This window comes from Oncorhynchus tshawytscha, linkage group LG25 (assembly GCF_018296145.1).
Source record: "Oncorhynchus tshawytscha isolate Ot180627B linkage group LG25, Otsh_v2.0, whole genome shotgun sequence".
Classification (NCBI taxonomy): domain Eukaryota; kingdom Metazoa; phylum Chordata; class Actinopteri; order Salmoniformes; family Salmonidae; genus Oncorhynchus; species Oncorhynchus tshawytscha.
The window spans coordinates 14,293,042-14,319,307 of NC_056453.1; the positions used below are offsets into that span (position 1 = coordinate 14,293,042).

Below are 26,266 nucleotides of genomic sequence, written 5' to 3' on the forward strand. Positions count from 1 at the left end.
ATTGCTCTCGGTATCGGCTTCAGATCCTTTGAGAGAAAGTTAGATTTACCTTTGGCTCTGACCAGTCGTGCTTTGGGGTCGAGACTCCCGCCTAAATATTTATCAAGGTCCGTGTTCGAAACTCCCACTTATATGAAGCCACCTTACTGGCACAGTCAAGCTTGTACTGTCTCTGTCAAGCAGGGACCGGTAGCCTACATCACTGCTGAGCTCCTTGATTGGCTAACTTCTGAGGTAATAGGATAGACTCAAAGCTAACTAGCTAGCCAACACACAAGGATGGAAAATGCTTGACAAAAAGCAGAAATAGTTAGCTAGTATGTAGAAAGGTAATCTAAAGACTATTAATAGCAGTCTTGTAATGTAAAACACAAACGTGCAAGTGAAGAAAAGGCTGTAGGTCACGTCACACTGCCTTTTGCATTGACGTATCACGTGGGTTCAGTAAGGGTGTGGCGTAACAGTAAACATATTTAATATTCATCTCAATCGCATCGCGTGAAGGGGAAGGAGTTCCCATAGGTAATTTGCTGATCCGTTGCAAAATCGAAAGAAAACCATGTAATCAAGAGAACCCATGAATGGCATTTGATGCCATTTACAAATAACCACTGTCATGGAACATTTGAACCATATGACATCATTTACTGATTTTGAAATGGGTTGCTCAATTTGCATTGGATACAAAAGCAAATATGTCAAAATCTCAAGGCATTTACTTTAATCTGAAATATTTCACAAACAAATCAAATGACAATGTAGAAAATAATTAAATAAAGCTAAGGTAACCCCAAATTAAAAGCTTATTGTTCAAAATGTATATTTTGTTCACAATGCAGTCCAATGATGTTGGAGTCCATATTAAAAAAAAAAAGCTAACTTGAGTAAATGTTTCTGAAAATGAGTGCAAATATAAAATCAGCCCAAACAAAATGACTCATTACAGAGCAAAAAAATGTAACAAACAAACAATTTCAAAGAGTTTCTTTCTCAGCAAGTAAACCCAACCCACTGCATCTATCCAGTGGCAGACGTTATATTCTACTCAATGTTTCTTTCTGCGTTTGGAAAAAGCATACTGTATGAAAACACAAAGGCACCTGAAATCTGCAATATAATATAAATCAATATGAAACCGTGAAATAGCATAAATATAAAGCTCTCCCTCCTCTAAAAAGAGTGAATTCAATTAAGACCCTGGATGACCCTAGAAAAGAAAGCAAGCATCATGATAACTTGTGCTAAAGTGACACCTGGGGAAAAAAGGGGGCCCAGTAAAAGCTATCTGTGAAACCTGTTACTTCTAAAAAGATACCAGAAAAAAAAGGAACTGGTTTAGACAAAACCTTTAAAACACCTTCTCTTGCATGACACAGACGTTGGAGTCTTCAAACCCATGTATAGAAAGAGCCCTCCACCTTCACATGCCCCAAGCTCACAGCTCACAGTTTCTGTTGGGTCTGGACGGCTCGCACTCCTTCTCAAAATTGCAGCCGTGCAGCAACTCTCTGTAGGTCTCTCTGACCGTATTGTACAGAGGAGCCAGGTGGTTTATATTGGGGAATTTCAGAGGTGTCTCGTTGAGGAGGAACTGCAGCCGGAGGCCTTCACTGCAGTCATACAGCACAAAGACCAAGTTGGCTGCGTACGGCACGATGCGGCTGGTGCGGAAGGTGCGGCCATGTTGCAGGTCAAAGTTGTCGGCGGTCAGGGGCGTCTCGTCTCTGAAAAAGCCCATGAGGGCCAACAGGGGCAGGAGGGTCTCGGCATGGCCCACCTGAATGGTCACAGCCTCAGATACATGCCCAAACCTGAACAGAAAAAAAAGGGGACGTAAGTAACAATTCAAAAATCATGATGATAACCAGCCACACTTACTATGTTATTACAATGTTATAACTACTAAGGGAAGTGAAGTGAAATGCATCAGAGGGAAAAACAAAGGAGAAATTATCAATTGCCATGTAGCAGTTTACTTCAATGACTTTCCCCATTGTAGAGAGCCCATTTTTGAAACAGGTGTAACAATTAATGGGTGAGGAAGTGATGGATATACCCTCAGGGACCCAATAGTTTTTCAATAACAAGCAAGGAGAGTGGCTTGATAACAATGATTGGCCTATTTAAGCACTTGTGTTTAAATTATACGATCATGGTAGGCAAAATGACTGGACTAACTTTACAACCAACTCACCTGATCTCATGAGCAGCCTTATCAAGGCGACTGAACAGGTCATGAAAAAGAGCGCAACTGGACTTGCGGTTGATGTCATGACCATAGCCCCTCTTCCAGTACTGTTTCAGGTCATTTTTGTACTCCAGCACCTGAAAAGGCCCAGGTGATTGTGTTAATGAAAATGTGAAAGACTGGTTTGAACTGTATGACTGAACTGGGTTCTTCCTTGTATATGAGGCAGAGGCAATAGCTCCCCCGCTGTGTACATACTTGGGCATCAGTCTCATCAAACAGGTTGCACCAGGGGGAGTTCAAAGATTTGATGGCAAACTCGTATGAGCACAGGAAGAATGCAGCCTCCACCAGATCTGGTGAGAAACAGGGGAGAATTATTGAATGAATTCAACTGGCATAAGAGGATTGCAAGTTTCAACCGTAACATTATGAATTCCCTAAACTACACAAAGTGGCTACGATTTGGAACCAAGCAACAAGTCCAGTTGCACATCTATCACTCCAGTGTTCATTTGCTCAATTGTAATTTCTTCGCTACTATTGGTCTATTTACTGCCTTACCTCCTTATGCCATTTGCACACACTGTACAGACTTTTTCTATTGTGTTATTGACTGTATGTTTGTTTATTCCTTGTGTAAGTCGGTTGTTGTTTGTGTCGCACTGCTTTGCTTCATCTTGGCCAGTTCGCAGTTGTAAATGAGAACTTGTTCTCAACTGGCCAACTTGGTGAAATAAAAAATAAAAACCTGGTGTGATGTGATTGTATGGAACTTGCAGTTGGGCAGCCATCTTCATCTGCACTATTTTCATCTCTGCTGAGGCCTTGAAGAGGTGGACCTCTTCGAGGGCAGTTTTGTTGTTCTCCACATCGTCAACAAATTTTTTGCACTGGTCAAAGAATCTCATCAACTCATCATTGATTTCGTGGCTGGGTCCAACTTCTGTAACAAGACAAAAAGAGAATACAATAAGTCCAAACATTGTGTATTATTGTTGCTGATCTCAGCCCCACCAGACTGTACTAATGGTGATCAGCAGTGCTTCATTTGTAAATCGATAGGTCCCGGAACACAGTGTCAGTGTGAGAGAGGGGGAGTTATGTGGGGGGCTCTGAGGTACCAGATTACATTGAGAGAAAAAGTTTCAAACACAATGTAGCAGCGCAGCAGACAGAGAAAACATATAGCAGGCTACTGTTACATGGTGGTGAAATGGACAGCACTCTCCAAGGTGCTGATTAATTCAACGCATTTTATGGCCACATACTTGAGTAAAGCGGCGGGGCTTCTACAAGTCCGAAATTCTTATAGCCTAATTTTGTAGACAATGTACAGCAACATTTTTGACGTCACTGTAGAACACCCACCATATGCATGAGCACACATACTCAGCTGTGGGGCTTGCAAGACCCCAATTTCATATAATTTTCAAGACATCAATGTAGCAGTAGATCAAATATCATAATATCGGAATATAACTTCAAATAAAATAAATCAATGTAGGCTACAGCAGGTTATACTTTTGCGGGTTCTTGAACTCCAAATTGCACCTGCTCCGAGCACTTTGTCAGTGGATGCACTGCAGGATTAGCAGTGCTGCTAGCTAAGGCATCGCCATCAGGAACAGTTTACCCCTCACTCCTCTCCGACACTGATAGTCCTCTGGCTGGTTCTGGGTTCGATTCACCATCTTTCTCTAGATTTCTGGACTTGAAAAATGTCCTCAAACTCGATTTGCCTTTACTTATCCATTAAAAAAAAAATGTTTTGCCTTTCCCCACGTTTCAAATTCAGTAGGGAGATGACTAGCCTTGGCTATGTGATGTAATTACGTAGGGAACTCTTCACTAGCTGACCACCACTACCAAGATCTGTGTCAAGATCAGTTACTTACCCTACCGGCCCTCCCCATAACCTATGTACAAATAAGAGAGCAGAGCTGTGTTCGAATACCCATACTAACATAGTTTGTAGTATATACTCATTAAGTATGTTAGCATAACAAATTACTAGCTAGACATCTTACGACTTCATTAACAATGTCCATTGAGAACGAACAACGACGATACCACTTAGCTAAGCATGACGTGAATAATAAATTCAATAAACGTTGGGTAGTTAGTTAGATAGCATATAATTAATAAACTGACAATAAACTGTCGATTTATTAGTAGCCAAGTAACATTAGGTAGCTAGCTAACATATCGGTACATACAAGCAACTGCTGTAATGATATGCTATGCGGTTCGTAAGGCTAGCGTAGCAAAACAAATTGTCTGCCAACATCACGTGTAACGTAACTTATTTGAAAAGTAATTTTAAAAATGTATTACATTGCTCAAAATTTATCATAATTATAGTTAACTAATTTAACTTATGAACTTTTTGTACTTACATTTGTATCTGCTCTCGTCAGACTTCGGCTGCATATTTTCCACCACTTTCTTAAAATCTGAAAATGTTGTGAAGCCACGCTAATTTCTGAAGAATTGCATTATGGACCCTAAAAGCACAGAAAGTGTCCACTGTTGTATACTTCGAATTTTGGCGACTGTAGTAAGACATCCAGGAGCTTTTGGCATACTAACTTTATACAATGGCTGGGTATAATCCTGAATGCTGATTGGTTAAAACTGCATTCCAGACAGTGTCTATTCCACAAATTACCACCTGCTATGACAAAAATACCTATTTACTCTGTTCCATCTGCCTCATCAGCCCAGCCAGGCAATTTATAAACGTAACTATAAAACACATCTAGACATTCTCACATTTCTTTTAGACTAACATTTACAGGGGCCTAAACACCTTTGCCAATATATCCACCAAACACCAGCTTCTCGGGCATTATTACTTAAATGACCAATAAGCATACTACATACTAAATGTACATCACAAATGGTAGTTTTCAAACACAGCTCAGGTTTATGGCGACGACAGACATGGCAGCTCTGCTTCTAGCTCATTAGCAACCTTTTAAGTATTTGTTTTTGTGTGTGGATTATTTATCACAAGCATGCGAAATTACGTCTGCTAAATATGTGTACGTGACCAATAAAATTAGATTTAGAATCAGTGTGGCAGGATAGGATGAATACGCTGAAGGCTCACCGCGCTTTTACATTAACGTCTTTCTGGGAGCGGGAGAAGAAAAAAAAAAGCACTGGTGATCCGTGTTTGTGACTGAGTGTGATACCCCCAGGCCTATTTATAATTCAGATAATAGGAAAAAGACTTAACTATGTTTACTCTACAAACTCACCTGTTACTTTCCAAAGGTTGAGTAGGCCTTCTTGGAAAGCGACAATGCTGTCCACGCATCTGTGTTTGGAGCTAGTGATGAAACGGATACGATGGCTCCTGAGGTTTTCCTCTGACATCAAAGATGGAAAGAATGTTGCCAACCTGACAGCCAGATGCCTATGGTCATCTCGCCCCTTTTCCACAAGCTTGCCATCCATGTCTTCAGTGTACCACATTTCCCACTTGGTTTTTATGTCAGTCAGCCATTTATCGGTGTTCATTGCGTCGTTTAGAACAAGGTCATAAAGCCGTTGCATCCTTTTGATATTTTTGACCGTTGGATATCGTGTTCCATGCCGAATTATGGCGGTCACATGAACAGCAGTGCAATCGGTACATCCCGGTTTTAAAAGGGATTTGTTTACCGAGAGGATGTCATTAATGAGATACGGGTTTACTTCCTCATATCTGCCTTTCGTTCCGAAATAATTTGCAATCGCAGGTATGCTTGAATTAACGTTAGCATTTGCAACTGAGCAGTATGAAACCCGGGTCAAAGCTAGACTAAATGTCGTGAACAACAACGTGTGTTTAGATAACGCTGATGTCATTTCGTCAAATTAGTTGAGGTAGAAGCAATTGATACTTACAAACTACTAAACTAAGTTAGCTAGTACATTGCTGTCTGCTTTGTTTGTTGTTTCGCTGCGAACTTTGAACTTGGCAACAACAGAAAAATGGAGCTCCACAAGCCGGACAACCGTATTACATCCCTGCGTTTACGTGTGGCAAGGGACCCACACTAAACTGCATGACTTAGTTATAATCGGTGTAGAAATTGGACATAAATCAAGATAATAAAACAAACCGTGTTCTGTGGGATATCAAAATCAATCAAATATCCCAAACGCAGCTAGACCCAGTGGATTCAACATAATTTGGTTTCTATCAACAAAGAAAATACCACTTCTTCCCACCAGAGGGCGACTGCTATACAATAAAAGGTTTATCACAGTGCTTTTTATGTGCCTGAGCACGAGACACATTTTCTCTTATTTCCCGAGATTTGCGAAATGCCAGGATTGTAATAGTTCCGTATCTATTCATCAGCAGAGCAGTAAGAAAATGAGAAATGGGCTTTGCATTAGTGAAATTGCTGAAAGAATTTCAGGTGCCGTGCACATTCCATCTTTCGGAGGCAAAGACTTCCCTATCGGACGCCACACACGCGATTTCTTGGTCTGTTTGACTGCTCAGTTGCAAGCTAAATTCCAAATCTGTGTTGCGCGCAGACGGCTTCGATAATAGATGGTGTAATGTTTAAGTACATTTACTGTCTATCATTATGCAGGAGCCTGTGGCTATCCATAGTTAATTAGAAATCTCCCAGGTGTACATAATAGAGAGGACACCTTTCATCAACCACTCCTTACCTTCTAGGCAAAAAAATCCCCGGTACAGCTGTGTCCATCTCCAGAGATAAATGGCACAGGTGCAGTGAAAAATTCTAATGGAAGCTTGCACTTCTATATTGTTCTTGTTTTATAAAGAATGAATCATGCAATGATATGCATATCACGTGATATATATATGATTTAATAATACAGGTGTATAGTGTAACCCTAGATATACATTACTTGCATTGCCTTTCAAATTCTTTACAATTGAAAACTTGTTTTTAAGAAAAAGCTTTTAACTGCCTAGGGGGGGGAATATTTATGGCCTAATCTATGGCGTATGGGAATTGGTGAACAATTAATGTCCATGATTTAAGTCGTTTTTATGTAATTTTACATCTTAAAGTTAGTGTGGAAGAGGTGAATTTTTTTTTTGTTGTCCATCAACAATGACAAACCACCAGAGTCTGACACCTTGGATGGAAAATTTGACCTTGGACGTTGTTCAAAAGGACACAGCTTTGGTAGGCCAGGTAGGCTGTTCTCCTGTACTTGGTAGGTTTAGGCGTAACCATATATATATTTTTCTTTCTCTTGGTGGTTAATCCCAGTTTGAATGGGTAAATGATACCTGCATACGTAAACGGCCTATTGTATTTCTATTGTGCCAATAACACGTACCATTGGGTCTCTTAGGCGTGACTGATGGATAAACACAAGACCTGCATGACAGTGAAGGTTGAACTCGATGTCCCTGGTTGGGTACAGACTATCTGTAAATAGAGGTGGTGTCTGTGTCTGGCAGAAGTTCCCGTTATGTTCCTGAATTATTCACGGGCCTCGTTAGGAAAACCTCAGTGCCACTTTTGAGAGCGAGAGAGAGGTTATAAATTGTGGTAATTTATCCCTGTGTTGGGTTGAGTAGACTGCACTCATGGGCGAAGGAGTTTCTCATTACCTGTGGCTGTTCTGCAATTAGTTTTTCTCAATGATAATGCCTACTAAGAGACTGGCTGAAAGGCAATGCCTTTGTTTGGTAGGTAGGCTAATATGCTTTGAAATGTATACACAGTGATGAGGGTTGGATCTGATTGTAGCTGTGCGTGGCTTTCCCTGGCATCAGTAATATGGTCTTAATTCCTTCCATTGGCTGAAAATGGACCAATCTTTTTCTCAATTTAGCCTATGGTAAATTTAACCAAACAAGCTTGATATAATGTTTAATTTCCTCAACTTTCTCATCCACCACAGGCTGGTTTGCCTTTCAGATGGATGTGGTTTGGGTGTGGTTTTTCACAGTCAGTCAAAGGCCAAAGCACACACTGCTGTGTTGTAGGCATCAAGATGTTTATTTATTTCACCTTTATTTAACCAGGTAGGCAAGTTGAGAACAAGTCCTCAATTACAATTGCGACCTGGCCAAGATAAAGCAAAGCAGTTTGACACATACAACGACACAGAGTTACACATGGAGTAAAACAAACATACAGTCAATAATACAGTATAAACAAGTCTATATACGATGTGAGCAAATGAGGTGAGATAAGGGAGGTAAAGGCAAAAAAAGGCCATGGTGGCAAAATAAATACAATATAGCAAGTAAAACACTGGAATGGTAGATTTGCAGTGGAAGAATGTGCAAAGTAGAAATAAAAATAATGGGGTGCAAAGGAGCAAAATAAATACAATAGGGAAAGAGGTAGTTGTTTGGGCTAAATTATAGGTGGGCTATGTACAGGTGCAGTAATCTGTGAGCTGCTCTGACAGTTGGTGCTTAAAGCTAGTGAGGGAGATAAGTGTTTCCAGTTTCAGAGATTTTTGTAGTTCGTTCCAGTCATTGGCAGCAGAGGAGAGTAAGGAGAGGCGGAGAGGCGGCCAAAGAAAGAATTGGTTTTGGGGTGACTAGCGAGATATACCTGCTGGAGCGTGTGCTACAGGTGGGAGATGCTATGGTGACCAGCGAGCTGAGATAAGGGGGGACTTTACCTAGCAGGGTCTTGTAGATGACATGGAGCCAGTGGGTTTGGCGACGAGTATGAAGCGAGGGCTAGCCAACGAGAGCGTACAGGTCGCAATGGTGGGTAGTATATGGGGCTTTGGTGACAAAACGGATTGCACTGTGATAGACTGCATCCAATTTATTGAGTAGGGTATTGGAGTCTATTTTGTAAATGACATCGCCGAAGTCGAGGATTGGTAGGATGGTCAGTTTTACAAGGGTATGTTTGGCAGCATGAGTGAAGGATGCTTTGTTGCGAAATAGGAGGCCAATTCTAGATTTAACTTTGGATTGGAGATGTTTGATATGGGTATGGAAGGAGAGTTTACTGTCTAACCAGAAATCTAAGTATTTGTAGTTGTCCACGTATTCTAAGTCAGAGCCGTCCAGAATAGTGATGTTGGATAGGCGGGCAGGTGCAGGTAGCGATCGGGTGAAGAGCATGCATTTAGTTTTACTTGTATTTAAGAGCAATTGGAGGCCACGGAAGTAGAGTTGTATGGCATTGAAGCTTGCCTGGAGGGTTGTTAACACAGTGTCCAAAGAAGGGCCAGGAGTATACAGAATGGTGTCGTCTGTGTGGAGGTGGATCAGAGACTCACCAGCAGCAAGAGCGACATCATTGATGTATACAGAGAAGAGAGTCGGTCCAAGAATTGAACCCTGTGGCACCCCCATAGAGACTGCCAGAGGTCCGGACAGCAGACCCTCCGATTTGACACACTGAACTCTATCAGAGAAGTAGTTGGTGAACCAGGCGAGGCAATCATTTGAGAAACCAAGGCTGTCGAGTCTGCCGATGAGGATGTGGTGATTGACAGAGTCGAAAGCCTTGGCCAGTTCAATGAATACGGCTGCACAGTAATGTTTCTTATCGATGGCGGTTAAGATATCGTTTAGGACCTTGAGCGTGGCTGAGGTGCACCCATGACCAGCTCTGAAACCAGATTTCATAGCAGAGAAGGTATGGTGAGATTCGAAATGGTCAGTAATCTGTTTGTTGACTTAGAAGACCTTAGAAAGGCATGGTAGGATAGATATAGGTCTGTAGCAGTTTGGTTCAAGAGTGTCCCCCCCTTTGAAGAGGGGGATGACCGCAGCTGCTTTCCAATCTTTGGGAATCTCAGACGACACGAAAGAGAGGTTGAACAGGCTAGTAATAGGGGTGGCAACAATTTCGGCAGATAATTTTAGAAAGAAAGGGTCCAGATTGTCTAGCCCGGCTGATTTGTAGGGGGTCCAGATTTTGCAGCTCTTTCAGAACATCAGCTGACTGGATTTGGGAGAAGGAGAAATGGGGAAGGCTTGGGCAAGTTGCTGTGGGGGGTGCAGTGCTGTTGACCGGGGTAGGAGTAGCCAGGTGGAAAGCATGGCCAGCCGTAGAAAAATGCTTATTGAAATGATCAATTATGGTGGATTTATCAGTGGTGACAGTGTTTCCTATCTTCAGTGCAGTGGGCAGCTGGGAGGAGGTGTTCTTATTCTCCATGGACTTTACAGTGTCCCAGAACCTTTTTGAGTTAGTGTTGCAGGAAGCAAATTTCTGCTTGAAAAAGCTAGCCTTGGCTTTTCTAACTGCCTGTGTATAATGGTTTCTAGCTTCCCCGAACAGCTGCATATCACGGGGGCTGTTCGATACTAATGCAGAACGCCATAGGATGTTTTTGTGTTGGTTAAGGGCAGTCAGGTCTGGGGAGAACCAAGGGCTATATCTGTTCCTGGTTCTAAATTTCTTGAATGGGGCATGCTTATTTAAGATGGTTAGGAAGGCATTTAAAAAAAATATCCAGGCATCCTCTACTGACGGGATGAGATCAGTATCCTTCCAGGATACCCCGGCCAGGTCGATTAGAAAGTGAGCACTGATAAATTAGCTTGGCTGTTTTAAGATAGAGGTCGCACTTTTGGGCTTTAGATTTTGCACTTTTCAGGTTCTTACAATGTCTCCAATCGTTAAGTTTTGTCCTGACTCATCTAGCTGATATTTAACTGCTTTTGTTGCTGATGAAGCACTGGTTAGTGCAAATAGGGGGAATGGACTGAGAGAATTCCTGAAACACACAGTTCGTGTCTGTTGGTAGTTATCCCTATGAATCACACTAGCAGGATCTGTCCTGTTTGACACACGAAACAAATATATTTGTAAAGTGGATGGAAATAACTTGATCTTGGTCCAGTTGAGTCATTGTTTTAATTTCCATCTATGCAACAGTAGTGCCTAAACCATCACGGTTTGTTGAAGAAATTTAAGAAAAGTTTTAATTCACCAATTTGTATTGCAATAATGTCATGACTCATTTGTGGCCTGAAACCAGGGGTCAAAACTGAGACGAGTGTGGACCGGAGACGAGTGTGGACCGAAGTCGAGACATGTTTGAACTAATCTCTATAATATATAAACAACTTTTGGAAATCTCATATGCTAAGCTAGCCATTAAAAAGGTGTGGTCCACAGATCTAATTGAATCTGAACAACCCTTTAACTGGAACAGAGTATGGAAAAATATGACCTTGGCGTCCTGAAATCCAATCCATCAATTTATACATTTGAAGTTTGTTCACAGACTATATTTTATACCAAGGAAACATTTTACGATGAGACTGTCCCTAACTCACAACTGTTCACTTTGTCCCCTAAATCAGGTAGGCACATTCCTCCATATGATGTGTGAGTGACCTTCAGTTAAATGGGGCGGCACAGTAGCCTAGTGGTTAGAGCATTGGACTAGTAACCGAAAGGTTGAAAGTTTGAATCCCCGAGCTGACAAGGTACAAATCTGTCATTCTGCCCCTGAACAGACAGTTAACCCACTGTTCCTAGGCTGTCATTGAAAATAAGAATGTGTTCTTAACTGACTTGCCTAGTTAAATGAAGGTAAAATAAATCAATAAAACATGTAAATGCTTCTGGGGAAAAATTACAAAATTGCATGTATGCAAATATTCAATGATTTGCATTTATTAACTATGATACAGTGGGGCAAAAAAGTATTTAGTCAGCCACCAATTGTGCAAGTTCTCCCACTTAAAAATATGAGAGAGGCCTGTAATTTTCATTATAGGTACACTTCAACTATGACAGACAAAATGAGAAAAAAAATCCAGAAAATCACATTGTAGGATTTTTAATGAATTTCTTTACAAATTATGGTGGAAAATAAGTATTTGGTCACCTACAAACAAGCAAGATTTCTGGCTCTCACAGACCTGTAACTTCTTCTTTAAGAGGCTCCTCTGTCCTCCACTCGTTACCTGTATTAATGGCACCTGTTTGAAATTGTTATCAGTATAAAAGACACCTGTCCACAACCTCAAACAGTCACACTCCAAACTCCACTATGGCCAAGACCAAAGAGCTGTCAAAGGACACCAGAAACAAAATTGTAGACCTGCACCAGGCTGGGAAGACTGAATCTGCAATAGGTAAGCAGCTTGGTTTGAAGAAATCAACTGTGGGAGCAATTATTAGGAAATGGACATACAAGACCACTGATAATCTCCCTCGATCTGGAGCTCCACGCAAGATCTCACCCCGTGGGGTCAAAATGATCACAAGAACGGTGAGCAAAAATCCTAGAACCACACGGGGGGACCTAGTGAATGACCTGCAGAGAGCTGGGACCAAAGTAACAAAGCCTACCATCAGTAACACACTGCGCCGCCAGGGACTCAAATCCTGCAGTGCCAGACATGTCCCCCTGCTTAAGCCAGTACATGTCCAGGCCCGTCTGAAGTTTGCTAGAGAGCATTTGGATGATCCAGAAGAAGATTGAGAGAATGTCATATGGTCAGATGAAACCAAAATATAACTTTTTTGGTAAAAACTCAACTAGTCATGTTTGGAGGACAAAGAATGCTGAGTTGCATCCAAAGAACACCATAACTACTGTGAAGCATGGGGGTGGAAACATCATGCTTTGGGGCTGTTTTTCTGCAAAGGGACCAGGACGACTGATCCAGGTAAAGGAAAGAATGAATGGGGCCGTGTATCGTGAGATTTTGAGTGAAAACCTCCTTCCATCAGCAAGGGCATTGAAGATGAAACGTGGCTGGGTTTTTCAGCATGACAATGATCCCAAACACACCGCCCGGGCAACGAAGGAGTGGCTTCGTAAGAAGCATTTCAAGGTCCTAGAGTGGCCTAGCCAGTCTCCAGATCTCAACCCCATAGAAAGTCTTTGGAGGGAGTTGAAAGTCTGTGTTGCCCAGCAACAGCCCCAAAACATCACTGCTCTAGAGGAGATCTGCATGGAGGAATGGGCCAAAATACCAGCAACAGTGTGTGAAAACCTTGTGAAGACTTACAGAAAACGTTTGACCTCTGTCATTGCCAACAAAGGGTATGTAACAAAGTATTGAGAAACTTTTGTTATTGACCAAATACTTATTTTCCACCATAATTTGCAAATAAATTCATTAAAAATCCTACAATGTGATTTTCTGGATTTTTTTCCCCTCATTTTGTCTGTCATAGTTGAAGTGTACCTATGATGAAAATTACAGGCCTCTCTCATCTTTTTAAGTGGGAGAACTTGCACAATTGGTGGCTGACTAAATACTTTTTTGCCCCACTGTAGCTCTTGAATCCTTGACTCTCTGAATCAGACTATTACTGGCAGGCAGCACTGCGGCAAAAAAAAGCGATGTCTCTTAGATAGCAATCATCTCACTCTCCCAATTCGCCAGTGGATACAGTTACTATTAAATCTTTTAACATTAGAGTTTTCCAACAATTGGACAAATATACTTAACTCTGTAAAGCATATCAGTTAAGCCCAACACATACAAATAAACAATATACAGTATATGTACTTCACAGTGCCTTCAGAAAGTATTCACACCCCTTTTCCCACTTTTTAATGTGTTACCGACTGAATTTAAAATGGATGAAGTTTAGATTTGTCACTGGCCTACACACAATACCCCATAATGTCAGTGGAATTATGTTTTTTGACATTTTTAGATATTAATAAAAAAATTAAATGCTGAAGTGTCTTGAGTCAATAAGTATTCAACCCCTTTGTTATGGCAAGGCAAAATAACTTCAGGAGTAAAAATGTGCTTAGCAAGTCGTATAAGTTGCATGGACTCACTCTGTGTGCAAAAATAGTGTTTAACGTGATATTTGAATGACTATCTCATCTCTGTACCCCACGCATACAATTATCTCTAAGGTCCCTCAGTCGAGCAGTGAATTTCAAACAGATTCAACCACAAAGACCAGGGAGGTTTTCTGGAGAAAGACATTTTGGCTGGGTGGGGTTGGGGGAATGGAATGGGATGGGAGGCTGGGGGTGCAGGCCCATTTCTTTTTTATATATATTGAATTTACTACCAATTAAACTGTTTCTTACTGTTTTTTTATTTATTTTGAGTGTCAGCCTACTGGTACATGTTTTATAAACGTATCATTTGAAATGGATAATCCCCCCCCAACAAAAAAATAACAAAACAAACAAAAATGTGGTAAAAAAAAAGTGTGTCCCGAAGTCAAACGTTCAGTTGTTCGCTTACAGATAAATGCCCGTGTGAAGTGCACGGGCAGCTTTCCATACTGTCTGAAAAGTATGCAATGGTCCTCCACCGTTCAACTGGCAGGGCCACTGCAGAGATGGGCAACTTTTTATCTCACAGCATACTTCATTCCCAATCCCAACGTTAGTAATGTACTGTATCAGAGAGAGCAGATCATTTATAGACCTTGTGAAGTTGCATAATGATTTTTACGGCTGCTCCATTTCTCTTTAATATCTTCTCTGCGAAGAACGTTGTCTATAATTATTTCTAGGTATTAGCCGACCTGTTCCGAAGTATGTAGAGGTGTAGATCCTCTACATCTGTCTCATACTTTTAAGGGGATGTCTCATATTCAAGTTTTTTAAAGCCAGTGTTTCGGTGCACCAGCGCCACTGCTGAATGGTCCAAACCAGTCAACAACCTTTTGGCCTGAGCTACGGTTCTTCTCGCTCCAGCTTGGTTGCGGTGGTGTTATCAGATCAGTGGGGAAGGAAGTTATCATCAAGCAATAAATGATGCCAGCTGGTCACCACACCTAGACCGTACAACCCCATGTCCCCTGTTCTAATCCTCTCCCACCGCTTCTCCTTCGACGTGGCTTTACTAAAGCCGAATCGTGTGGCTGTCTGACAGCAATGAGGTGATGCTGTGGCCAAATTTAGAGGATTGGCCCACGTTGTCTTTCGTGAGTAAAAGAGATCACCAGTCGGGTATGAGGGCAGTTTCTTGATGAAAAGCTGAGTTTTTGAATTGGCGCAAAATGGTCTAACGCTCCTCCCTCAATGATTTTAGTATGTCTAGATTGAGTTGAGTCACCAGAAGCTGCCGTGAAATAGAATGTGCTGCTCCAATAGACACCACAGTGGAAACTTCGCATCACATTTCGAGGAGAAAATGACTAATTCTCTAAAGTAACGTGCTGTCTCTCTGTGGACTCTGTAGTCTGACTTTTTCCTCCAAAAATGATTTGGTCCAAGTGAGTAAATGTCACCTGTTAGGTGGCTGGAGGCAAATGCTTTGAATGCACATAGGCCTATTTCCATTGAATGTGAATAGAGAGGAGGGTTGAAATTTGAGGTCGACCGATTATGATTTTTCAACGCCGATGCGGATTGTTAGAGGACAAAAAGCCGATACCGATTAATCGGCCGATTTTTAATATGTATATATATATATATATATATATACACATTTTTGTAATAATGACAATTGCAACAATACTGAATGAACACTTTTATTTTAACTTAATATAATACATATGGGCTTTTGGATGGGTGTTCTTAAGGTGATTCCACAGGTTGGTGGTATTTTTTGATTTAGCCGTTGCTGACCCCATGCTTACATCTTTATCACAAATAAGACACCTTGCTTTCCCTGGTGCCAATTCCATGTAATAGTCCCACACGGGTGCTCTGCTTTTCTCTGCCATCTGTAAAATGCACACACAGCTCTGAAGTGACAATAATACCGAAGAGTCTGCTTAGGAGACAAATACTCTCAACTGTTTGGATAAAAATAGAGTTTAAGTTACCTGTGATGAATGTTGAAAACAAAAACTGTCATTTCTATATGCAGGAAATCCTATTTTAATAATGGACATGGTAAGAATTGACTACCAAAGTGTGAGTCATAATTCCCATGACACCTTCTAGCAAAATCTGTAAAGCGGTTCCTTCATGAATTTATTCCATAGGATATTTTTAGATTCGCTTAAAATAAGGTCTGTGTTTCGTGTAGGCTTACACCACCTTGCCAATTGTATAACTGTGTAGATATCCATAGAAATCAAATCAAGTCATCAAATCAAATCAAATTTTATTTGTCACATACACATGGTTAGCAGATGTTAATGCGAGTGTAGCGAAATGCTTGTGCTTCTAGTTCCGACAATGCAGTAATAACCAACAAGTAATCTAACTAACAATTCCAAAACTACTGTCTTATACACAGTGTAAGGGGATAAAGAATATGTACATAAGGATATATGAATGAGTGATGGTACAGAGCAGCATAGGCAAGATACAGTAGATGGTATCGAGTACAGTATATACATATGAGATGAGTATGTAAACAAAGTGGCATAGTTAAAGTGGCTAGTGATACATGTATTACATAAGGATGCAGTCGATGATATAGAGTACAGTATATACGTATGCATATGAGATGAATAATGTAGGGTAAGTAACATTATATAAGGTAGCATTGTTTAAAGTGGCTAGTGATATATTTACATCATTTCCCATCAATTCCCATTATTAAAGTGGCTGGAGTTGAGTCAGTGTCAGTGTGTTGGCAGCAGCCACTCAATGTTAGTGGTGGCTGTTTAACAGTCTGATGGCCTTGAGATAGAAGCTGTTTTTCAGTCTCTCGGTCCCAGCTTTGATGCACCTGTACTGACCTCGCCTTCTGGATGATAGCGGGGTGAACAGGCAGTGGCTCGGGTGGTTGATGTCCTTGATGATCTTTATGGCCTTCCTGTAACATCGGGTGGTGTAGGTGTCCTAGAGGGCAGGTAGTTTGCCCCCGGTGATGCGTTGTGCAGACCTCACTACCCTCTGGAGAGCCTTACGGTTGTGGGCGGAGCAGTTGCCGTACCAGGCGGTGATACAGCCCGCCAGGATGCTCTCGATTGTGCATCTGTAGAAGTTTGTGAGTGCTTTTGGTGACAAGCCGAATTTCTTCAGCCTCCTGAGGTTGAAGAGGCGCTGCTGCGCCTTCTTCACGATGCTGTCTGTGTGAGTGGACCAATTCAGTTTGTCTGTGATGTGTATGCCGAGGAACTTAAAACTTGCTACCCTCTCCACTACTGTTCCATCGATGTGGATAGGGGGTGTTCCCTCTGCTGTTTCCTGAAGTCCACAATCATCTCCTTAGTTTTGTTGACGTTGAGTGTGAGGTTATTTTCCTGACACCACACTCCGAGGGCCCTCACCTCCTCCCTGTAGGCCGTCTCGTCATTGTTGGTAATCAAGCCTACCACTGTTGTGTCGTCCGCAAACTTGATGATTGAGTTGGAGGCGTGCGTGGCCACGCAGTCGTGGGTGAACAGGGAGTACAGGAGAGGGCTCAGAACGCACCCTTGTGGGGCCCCAGTTTTGAGGATCAGCGGGGTGGAGATGTTGTTGCCTACCCTCACTACCTGGGGGTGGCCCGTCAGGAAGTCCAGTACCCAGTTGCACAGGGCGGGGTCGAGACCCAGGGTCTCGAGTTTGATGACGAGCTTGGAGGGTACTATGGTGTTGAATGCCGAGCTGTAGTCGATGAACAGCATTCTCACATAGGTATTCCTCTTGTCCAGATGGGTTAGGGCAGTGTGCAGTGTGGTTGAGATTGCATCATCTGTGGACCTATAGGACAAGGTAAATCTGATCAATATTGGCTAAATATAAGTGAAAGGCATTTTTTTGTAGAGTGGATTTCTGAAAATATTTTGACAAAAGTTACCTTAACCAAGTGAGATTTACACGGGTATCAAAGACTATGGCAGGCAGAGCAAACCCTGGATATCACAAGTAGTGTTTTTATTACACACACACCTGTTTTAGTACGAAGGATGGATTCCTCACTGATTTTTCCACTCTGTCATCAATAGTTGTCTGGCCATGTGAAGTTACTGAGAATACTCTGTATGCAATACACGTTCAGTGTTTCTATTATGGTTTGAAGAGACCTGAGTAGGAAATAAACTGACGTTTGTAGGGGGTAGTACTTTAACTTTGTTCTGAGGCTAGTTTTTAGTTTTATGGGTCAGACGCACTGAGAAATCTGACTGCCGATAGGTAGACTACTTTGCACCTCTGCAGTGTCGGCAGTTAACGTTTTGTTGTTCACAAAGAATCTGATTCATTTAAATACTCCAGGCCACAAGGTGGCAGTAGATTTTTTTGGCTTGTGCCTACTGTAGCTAATGTAAGCTAACTAGGAAGCTGTGCTAATGTTGTTGCTAGCTAGCTAGATAATAACCAGATAGCTAGCAACATAATTACATCACAATGGATTTGTTTTTGAATGAAGCAGCTGCATGTTACCTATCAAGAGTCGTGGATTAGCTAGCTACCCACTGGGCACACACTGGTTGAATCAATGTTGTTTTGAATGAAATGACGTTGAACCAACTTGCAATTGATGTTGAATTGACATCTGTGCCCAGTAGGTAGCTATGTTGTCCTAAATGGTGACGCTAACCGTTTTGTTAACGATAGCTAGCAAGCAAACTGAACCTAACTCTGATTGTCTCAAAGTCAAATTCTCGGCCACTGATGAGCATTGCGATTCTACAATAGAAACTACAGGTTTGTCGGTACCAGGTCGGTTCACAGCAGGGACGTATTTTGTTCTAGCAAGAGAAGGAACGGCCTCTTACTGTGCTAAGTACCTATCGGCAGTCAGATTCCTCAGTGTGTCTGTACCATTAGGTTTAGGCTTCCTGTAACAACTGATTCATCATATGACGCAATCAGTGCTCATCATGTGATTTTTGACTGTTATCTTGAATGATGTTGTGAAACTGCTTGACCGTGTTAAATCTTTTAGATGTTCAATATAGACTGTGGCTCAGACTGATACTGTAATCACTAAATTGCAAGAATTAGCCTCCTAGATATCCCAAATCAATCACTCCTGCCTCACATACCTATTCAACAAAAATCAAATTAAATGTATTTATATAGCCCTTCGTACATCAGCTGATATCTCAAAGTGCTGTACAGAAACCCAGCCTAAAACCCCAAACAATAAGGCAGAACAGTTGAAACTGGAGCAGCAGCACGGCCAGGTGGACTGGGGACAGCAAGGAGTCATCATGTCAGGTAGTCCTGGGGCATGGTCCTAGGGATCAGGTCCTCCGAGAGAGAGAAAGAAAGAGAGAAGGAGAGAATTAGAGAACGCACACTTAGATTCACACAGGACACCGAATAGGACAGGAGAAGTACTCCAGATATAACAAACTGACCCTAGCCCCCCGACACAAACTACTGCAGCATAAATACTGGAGGCTGAGACAAGGGGTGTGACGTCGTTCTTTGATATCCTCATTTGTTGTACGGTCCAATGCACTGGCCTATGAGACCTACAGGGTTGAAGACTTAAAATCTGTCAATGGATGACAGGACACTTGGGACACCCCTAATGTTTAGAAAGATAACTACTTTCCCTGTTGTAGGCCTATATGTTAATACTAATTTCAATGGTGGTGGACATCGCTAAGTCGGACTCTTGGCATTCAGGTTTCTTTCCCACGGTTCCTCTCTGTGGCTCTGTCATTCACACTGATTTGAGAGCACTTCTACGTTGTGGCACGTACAATTTTGAATAGGCCACATCATGGTCACAATAGGCCCACAATTTATATTCTGCTTTATAATGACGTTCTAAATTAGACTCATTTTGTTGATTCTTGCTCTTGGCTACTCTTCTTCCCGGGGGACTTTAAGAGCTCCGATGGTCGGTCTGAACGTGAACAATCATTGCTTGTGGTACGGCTTTGGAAACATAAGTAAGGTATCTTTCATATCAGCGAGGGGGGGGGGGCCTTTTATAGGGTTGGGGTTAGTGTTCCCACACGGCCATTTTTCCATGTTTACAGCGCGTGTTTACGAAAGTTAGATGGAAAACCGAGGCAACCACCTGTGCTAATTATCTATCTAGCATGCTCCAAACACCAATATGTAACGGAAGAAGGCCGCCAGAAACACGTCGTAAGTGTCAAATGCTTTCGGCTGCAACTGTGACAAAGCCAGTTATAACAGTGTATTACAGTAAATGTACCATTTTTCATTTGTGAAATTATTTTGATTTGATATGAAAGTAAATGGCTTTCTTTCTAGAACTGGATCGCAATTGAGAATCAATGTCTGACGTATGTTTGTTGTTGAATGCTGTTGAGCGCTGTCGTGGAATTATCAGCATTTTAAGGTAACATTTGTAAGCTGTTTAATATTCATCAAATGTGTGTAAGTTACTTCTTCCAGAATGGTATTTTTGTGTAATTCTGTGGTGAGGTTGCAGTTATCTGTTCTATGTCAAAACTAAGTTGCCTGGGCCGCTGAGAGGGGAGAGGTCAAAGTGTCATCATGTGTAAACATATCTTTTACTCCCTACCTTTTCTCAGGGGGGGGGGGAGGAGGGTGGAATCATTCTATGCTCCCTCTTTGTTGACCTGTAGGGTCACTCTCCTATCCGTGAGTATGTCCAGGAGTTCGTATTTAGAGTGGGTTGTATCTAAATGACAATTTGATATATGCCTGTTGATATGGAGGATTTGGTTTATGGTTCTGAGGTTTGGAAAAGAAGACAAAGCTGAACGATTAGTTATGTCTATGCTGTCTGACTATGTGTGTTCTTTGCTATTAAAGGAACTCAGTTGCATTGTAAGGGGACTCTCAGAGGATTCACTGGGAGACACTGAATTATCTGAGAGTCACAGGATTGTGATAAGAGCTCATATAATTAAAGATGGACTTTTATAACTAACTCTGACGTGTGTGTGTGGTTTGCTCCCATGATTAGGTAAATAGAGGAAATTTCCACGACAGCGCTGAAACCTGAACTAGAGACCTCTGTTTAAAAGTTGACAGTGTTTTTATATACTTATAACAGATCCGGCGGCTCTGTTTGGCTTAGTTGGTGTGAGCACTGCTGTCTGTCCTGGGATCCTGCCAGATTCCGCATAGGGGGAGAGACACTAAAGCCCAGCTAGCCTAGCTGGCTCGGCGGTCTCAAATGGAGGTAGCTGTTGAACGTTTCCAGCACTGCAGGAGCTGTGTTGACTTTGCTTTGTTCCAGGACAATGTGGACCGCGCTGACTTTCAATGTAGTAATGGCTTGCTACAGGAGCGAAGTGGCTACTCTTAGCAAGCAAGTAGCAAACCTACACAAGCTACTGGGGAATCCACGCCAGCCTACTTTTTCTTTTTCTTCCACCCCAGTAGCCGGACACCGCTCTGGTCTGGTGGAAGTTTTGCTGGCATGCCAGCTCTCCACATCCGACTGGCAGGGTTCCATCCCTGAAGGGGCCTCACCCTTCCCTGGAGAACAGAGTTGTTCTCGACCCAACTAACCAGCCATGGCGGTACGTCACTCGCCAAATTAAGTCGAAGAAAGCGTCCTCTGGCAACTGGGGTCTCCATGGAGATGTTGAGGAGATGTTGAGCCCGGATTTGACACAAACCAGAAACAGCTTTGCCGCCCTAGATCCAGAGGTTCTGCCGCACTCTTCCTTGAGGGCTTCCCATTCAAGATCGGATCCGGAGGTACCTGCGTCTTCGTCCTCTCTGGTGGATTCTACCTCGGGTTCAAATTCTTGGAACTCCCACCCTCATCAGACCGGAAGGCTGCCTGAGAGACCGGCCCATTCAACATTATCAGCTGTCATCATAGGCAGCTCTATGGTGAGAAACATCTCGATTCTCAATGCAAAAACCCTGTGCTACCCAGGAGCACGAGTACATGACATCACAAGGCTGCTTCCGACTGTTCTACGACAGATGCCAGGAGATGACTCTGTTGTAGTCCATGTGGGGTCAAATGACATCACGACGGCTAGCTCAGAACATTTGGAAATGGATTTTGAAGAACTGATTTTAGCATTAAAAGACCAAAAAAAATGTCCAATCGTTTCAGATCCAGTACCATATTTGGGCCGTGGATGTGAAAGATTCAGAAGACTGCTGGAATTACACATCTGGCTAAAAGATTACTTTAGCTCTGCTGGAGTCACTTTTGTAGATAACTTTGACACCTTCTGGAAACCGAAGATACTCTACAGGAATGATGGAGTCCAGCCAAATCATCTTGGCTCCTGGACTCTGTCCACGCATTTCAAGGCTACGTTGAAACAATTACTTTTCAATGATTCAAGAACAGCTCAGTTAATCCCTACCATTGTGACAATGAGTCGTCATAATCCTGCATCAAATGTACATGATCCTAGGGGCATTGGCAAACACAATGTAAGTAACTTAATTTATGTCCCCCTAATTGCACTGAATACCTCTGTTTATCCTACAGCTAGTGTATGCAGTAATCATGAGCCTATGAACCAGAGTTACACTGTTAGCACTGAGGCGGTGTGACCTAGTAGGAAGACCACTCTGTGCAGCTCACTCACATGAGCAAGTCTACTTCTGATAAGCTTCCCAGTAAAGCATTAAAAACACTCACTTAGATAATACCTTTGGTAGCAATAGATGGTTATAACATCTTCCGAAAATACAGAAATTCCAACGGGGGCGGTATTGCGGTCTATATTCAGAACCATATTCCTGTAAAGCTTAGAGACAATCTAATGTTAAATACTGTTGAAGTAATATGGCTCCAGGTTTATCTGCCTCACCTAAAGCCCATTCTTGTGGGAAGCTGCTATAGACCACCATGTGTCAGTATCTGGATAATATGTGTGAAATGCTTGATAATGTATGTGATATCAATAGAGGTATCTTTTCTGGGTGATTTTAAATATTAACTGGCCCTCATCAAGCTGCCCACTCAATAAAAAACTTCAAACTGTAACCAATGCCTGCAACCTGGTTCAGGTTGTCAGTCAACCTACAAGGGTAGTTACAAACAGCACAGAAATTAAATAATCAACATGTATTGATTACATCTTTACCAATGCTGCAGAAATTAGCTTTAAAGCAGTATCCAAATCTATAGGATGTAGTGATCACAATATAGTAGCCATATCTAGGAAAACCAAAGTTCCAAAGACTTGACCTAATATAGTATATAAGAGGTCATACAAAACTTTTTGTAGTGATTCATATGTTGATGTAAAGAATATTTGCTGGTGTGTAATGAGGAGCAACCATATGCTGCACTTGGCACATTTATGAAATTGCTTATTCCAGTTATTAATATGCATGCACACATTAATGAAATTACTGTAAAAACTGTGAAATCCCTGTGGATTGATGAGGAATTGAAAAACGGTATGGTTGAGAGGAATGAGACAAAAGGTATGGCAAGTAAGTCTGGCAGCCCAACTGATTGGCAAACGTACTGCAAATTAAGAAATCATCTAACTAAACTAGATAAAAATAAAAAGCAGCTATACTATCAAACAAAGATGAATGATAGTAAAAAGCTTTGGGACACCTTAAATTACATTTTGGGGGAAAAAAAACAACTCGGCTCCATCAATCATTGAATCAGATGGCTCATTCATCACAAAGCCCACTGATATTGCCAATTAGTTCAATTACTTTTTCATTGGCAAGATGAGCAAACTTAGGGATGACATTCAAGCAACAAACGCTGACACTACACATCCAAGTATATCAGACCAAATTATGAAAGACAAGTATTGGAATTTGGAATTCCAAAAAGTCAGTGTGGAAGAGATCAAAATAATTGTGTTGTCTATCAACAATGACAATCTGGATGGAAAATTACTGAGGATAATAGCAGACGATATTGCTACTCCTATTTGCCATATCTTCAATTTAAGCCTACTAGAAAGGGTGTACCCTTAGGCCTGGAAGGAAGCAAAAGTAATTCCGCTACCTAACAATAGTAAAGTCCCTTTTACTGGCTCAAATAGCCGACCAATCAGCCTGTTACCAACCCTTAGTAAACTTCTTGAATAAATTGTGTTTGACCAAATACAATACTATTTCACAGTAAACAAATTGACTTTCAAACAGACTTTCAGCACACTTATAGGGAAGGACACTCAACAAGGACAGCCCTTACACAAATGATTGGCTGAGAGAAATTGATGATAAAATGATTGTGGGGGCTATCTTGTTAGACTTCAGTGCAGCTTTTGACATTATTGATCATAGTCTGCTGCTGGAAAAACGTGTGTTATGGCTTTACACCCCCTGCTATAATGTGGATAAATGGAGTTACTTGTGTAACAGAACACAGAGGGTGTTCTTTAATGGAAGCCTCTCAAACATAATCCAGGTAGAATCAGGAATTCCCCAGGGTAGCTGTTTAGGCCACTTGCTTTTTTCAATCTTTACTAATGACATGCCACTGGCTTTGAGTAAAGCCAGAGTGTCTATGTATGCGGATGACTCGACACTATACATGATGTACAGCGACTGCAATGACTGCAACACTTAACAAAGAGTTGCAGATAGTTTTAAGTTGGGTGGCAAGGAATAAGTTAGCCCTAAATATTTCTAAAACTATAAGCATTGTATTTGGGACAAATCATTCACTAAACCCTAAACCTCAAACAAATCATCTAATAAATCATGTGGAAATTGAGCAAGTTGAAATGACTACTGCTTGGAGTAGCCCTGGATTGTAAACTATCATGGCAACATTGAAACAACAGTAGCTAAGATGGGGAGAAGTATGTCCATAATAAAGCTCTGCTCTGCCTTCTTAACAACACTATCAACAAGGCAGGTCCTACATGCAAGAAATGTTTTGTCATACAGTCTGATATACCACAGCTGTCAGCCAATCAGCATTTAGGGCTCGAACCACCCGGTTTATAATAAAGTATATGTCACGGGCGTCATAAGAAACGGACCATGGTGCAGCGTGGTGAGCGTACATATTCCTCTTTATTAGAAATGTCGCCAACAAAACCAATACAAAACGACCGTGACGCTTAACAGGGCTATGAATGCCTCTAACAAAGTTAACTACCCACCATGAAGGAGGGAAAAGGGCTACCTAAGTATGATTCCCAATCAGAGACAACGATAGACAGCTGTCCCTGATTGAGAACCATACCCGGCCAAAACATAGAAATAAAGAAACATAGAAAACAAAACATAGAATGCCCACCCAAATCACACCCTGACCAAACCAAAATAGAGACATAAAAAGGCTCTCAGATCAGGGTGTGACAGTATATATTAGGCTATCAATGAGCATGGCTAAGCTATTCTTCATAGTGCCAGTGAATTTTGACGTTGAACATTGCCAAATGCATCAGTTTAATTAGGACTAAATGTGCAATAAAAAAAGTATTGTCTATAGCTTATTTAATGAAACCCTGGCTGGCTGTTGATGTTCTAGGTCAGGGCTCTCCAACCTTGTTCCCGGAGAGCTACCTTCCAGTAGGGTTTCACTCCAACCCCAGTTGTAACTAACCTGTTTCAGTTGATCAACCAGCTAATTATGGAATCAGATGCGCTAAATCAGGGAGAGCCCTGTCCTAGACAATACATTGCAAAGCACCATCCCCGCTAAACGTTTTGGAAATGGCAAGTTCACTTTCTCATCCATAAACACAGTCAAGTGCAAATACGGTTAAGCAGCTCAAATCAGCAGGATGTGGGGCATTGTTATTAGGAAGGACGTCTATCATGGATGGATCGCTAAAATAATGATTAGGTTCACACTTCATCAATTTAAATATTATGGGGAGACCTATACATTTGGCAGCCAAGCACGAGTTATCAGTGTAGCCTATTATCGTCTACATATGACGTTGAAATGCAGTATATTCACGCCTACAATAAAAACCTCCAGGCTTCCGTCATGAGCAGGGTCGACCCTACCATTAGGCAAGATTTGGCCGCGGCACTTGAATTTGGGGAGGCATTTTGACAATTGGCTGGTGCCCCTGATTGGCTACTATACCGTCCGCGGTACCCCAGCCACAGCTCATAGAGTTGCTGCAGTTCCCGCCCCCACCCCATTCCCGCTTCTCCCCAAGTTCACTCCCACTATCATTTGTAGCTATGGTGATGTATGTGTTTATATGGGATTATCCAATTGTGAAACATTAATAAAAATGAATCTGCCAATTAAATGATGGTATTTAAAAAAAATGTTTGTGACGAAAACGATTAGTGATTAAGGCAGTAGCCTAACCTAGCCTGTTAAAGTTAGCCAGCTACTACTAGTGGATATCATTTTAACTAAAAGTGATCTATAGAGACATGGTAGCAAATAGTTTTTGTCTCTTAGATTTGAAACAATCAGGAAGCAAATATTTTTAAAAAACAATG

The 26,266-nt window shown here is 41.7% G+C and overlaps 1 protein-coding gene across 1 annotated transcript; it reads right to left on the reverse strand.

Annotated features, from left to right (window-relative positions):
- Window positions 1-706: 706 nt before the first annotated feature.
- Window positions 707-6,756, reverse strand: LOC112224280 (multiple inositol polyphosphate phosphatase 1). The gene is made up of 5 exons (XM_024387753.2): window positions 5,455-6,756; window positions 2,940-3,134; window positions 2,447-2,544; window positions 2,195-2,325; window positions 707-1,811 (listed from the first exon to the last, which is right to left on the reverse strand). The coding sequence occupies exons 1-5, from the start codon at window positions 6,044-6,046 to the stop codon at window positions 1,436-1,438; spliced, it is 1,392 nt and encodes a 463-aa protein (XP_024243521.1). The 5' UTR covers window positions 6,047-6,756; the 3' UTR covers window positions 707-1,435.
- Between the last annotated feature and the right edge of the window lie 19,510 nt (window positions 6,757-26,266).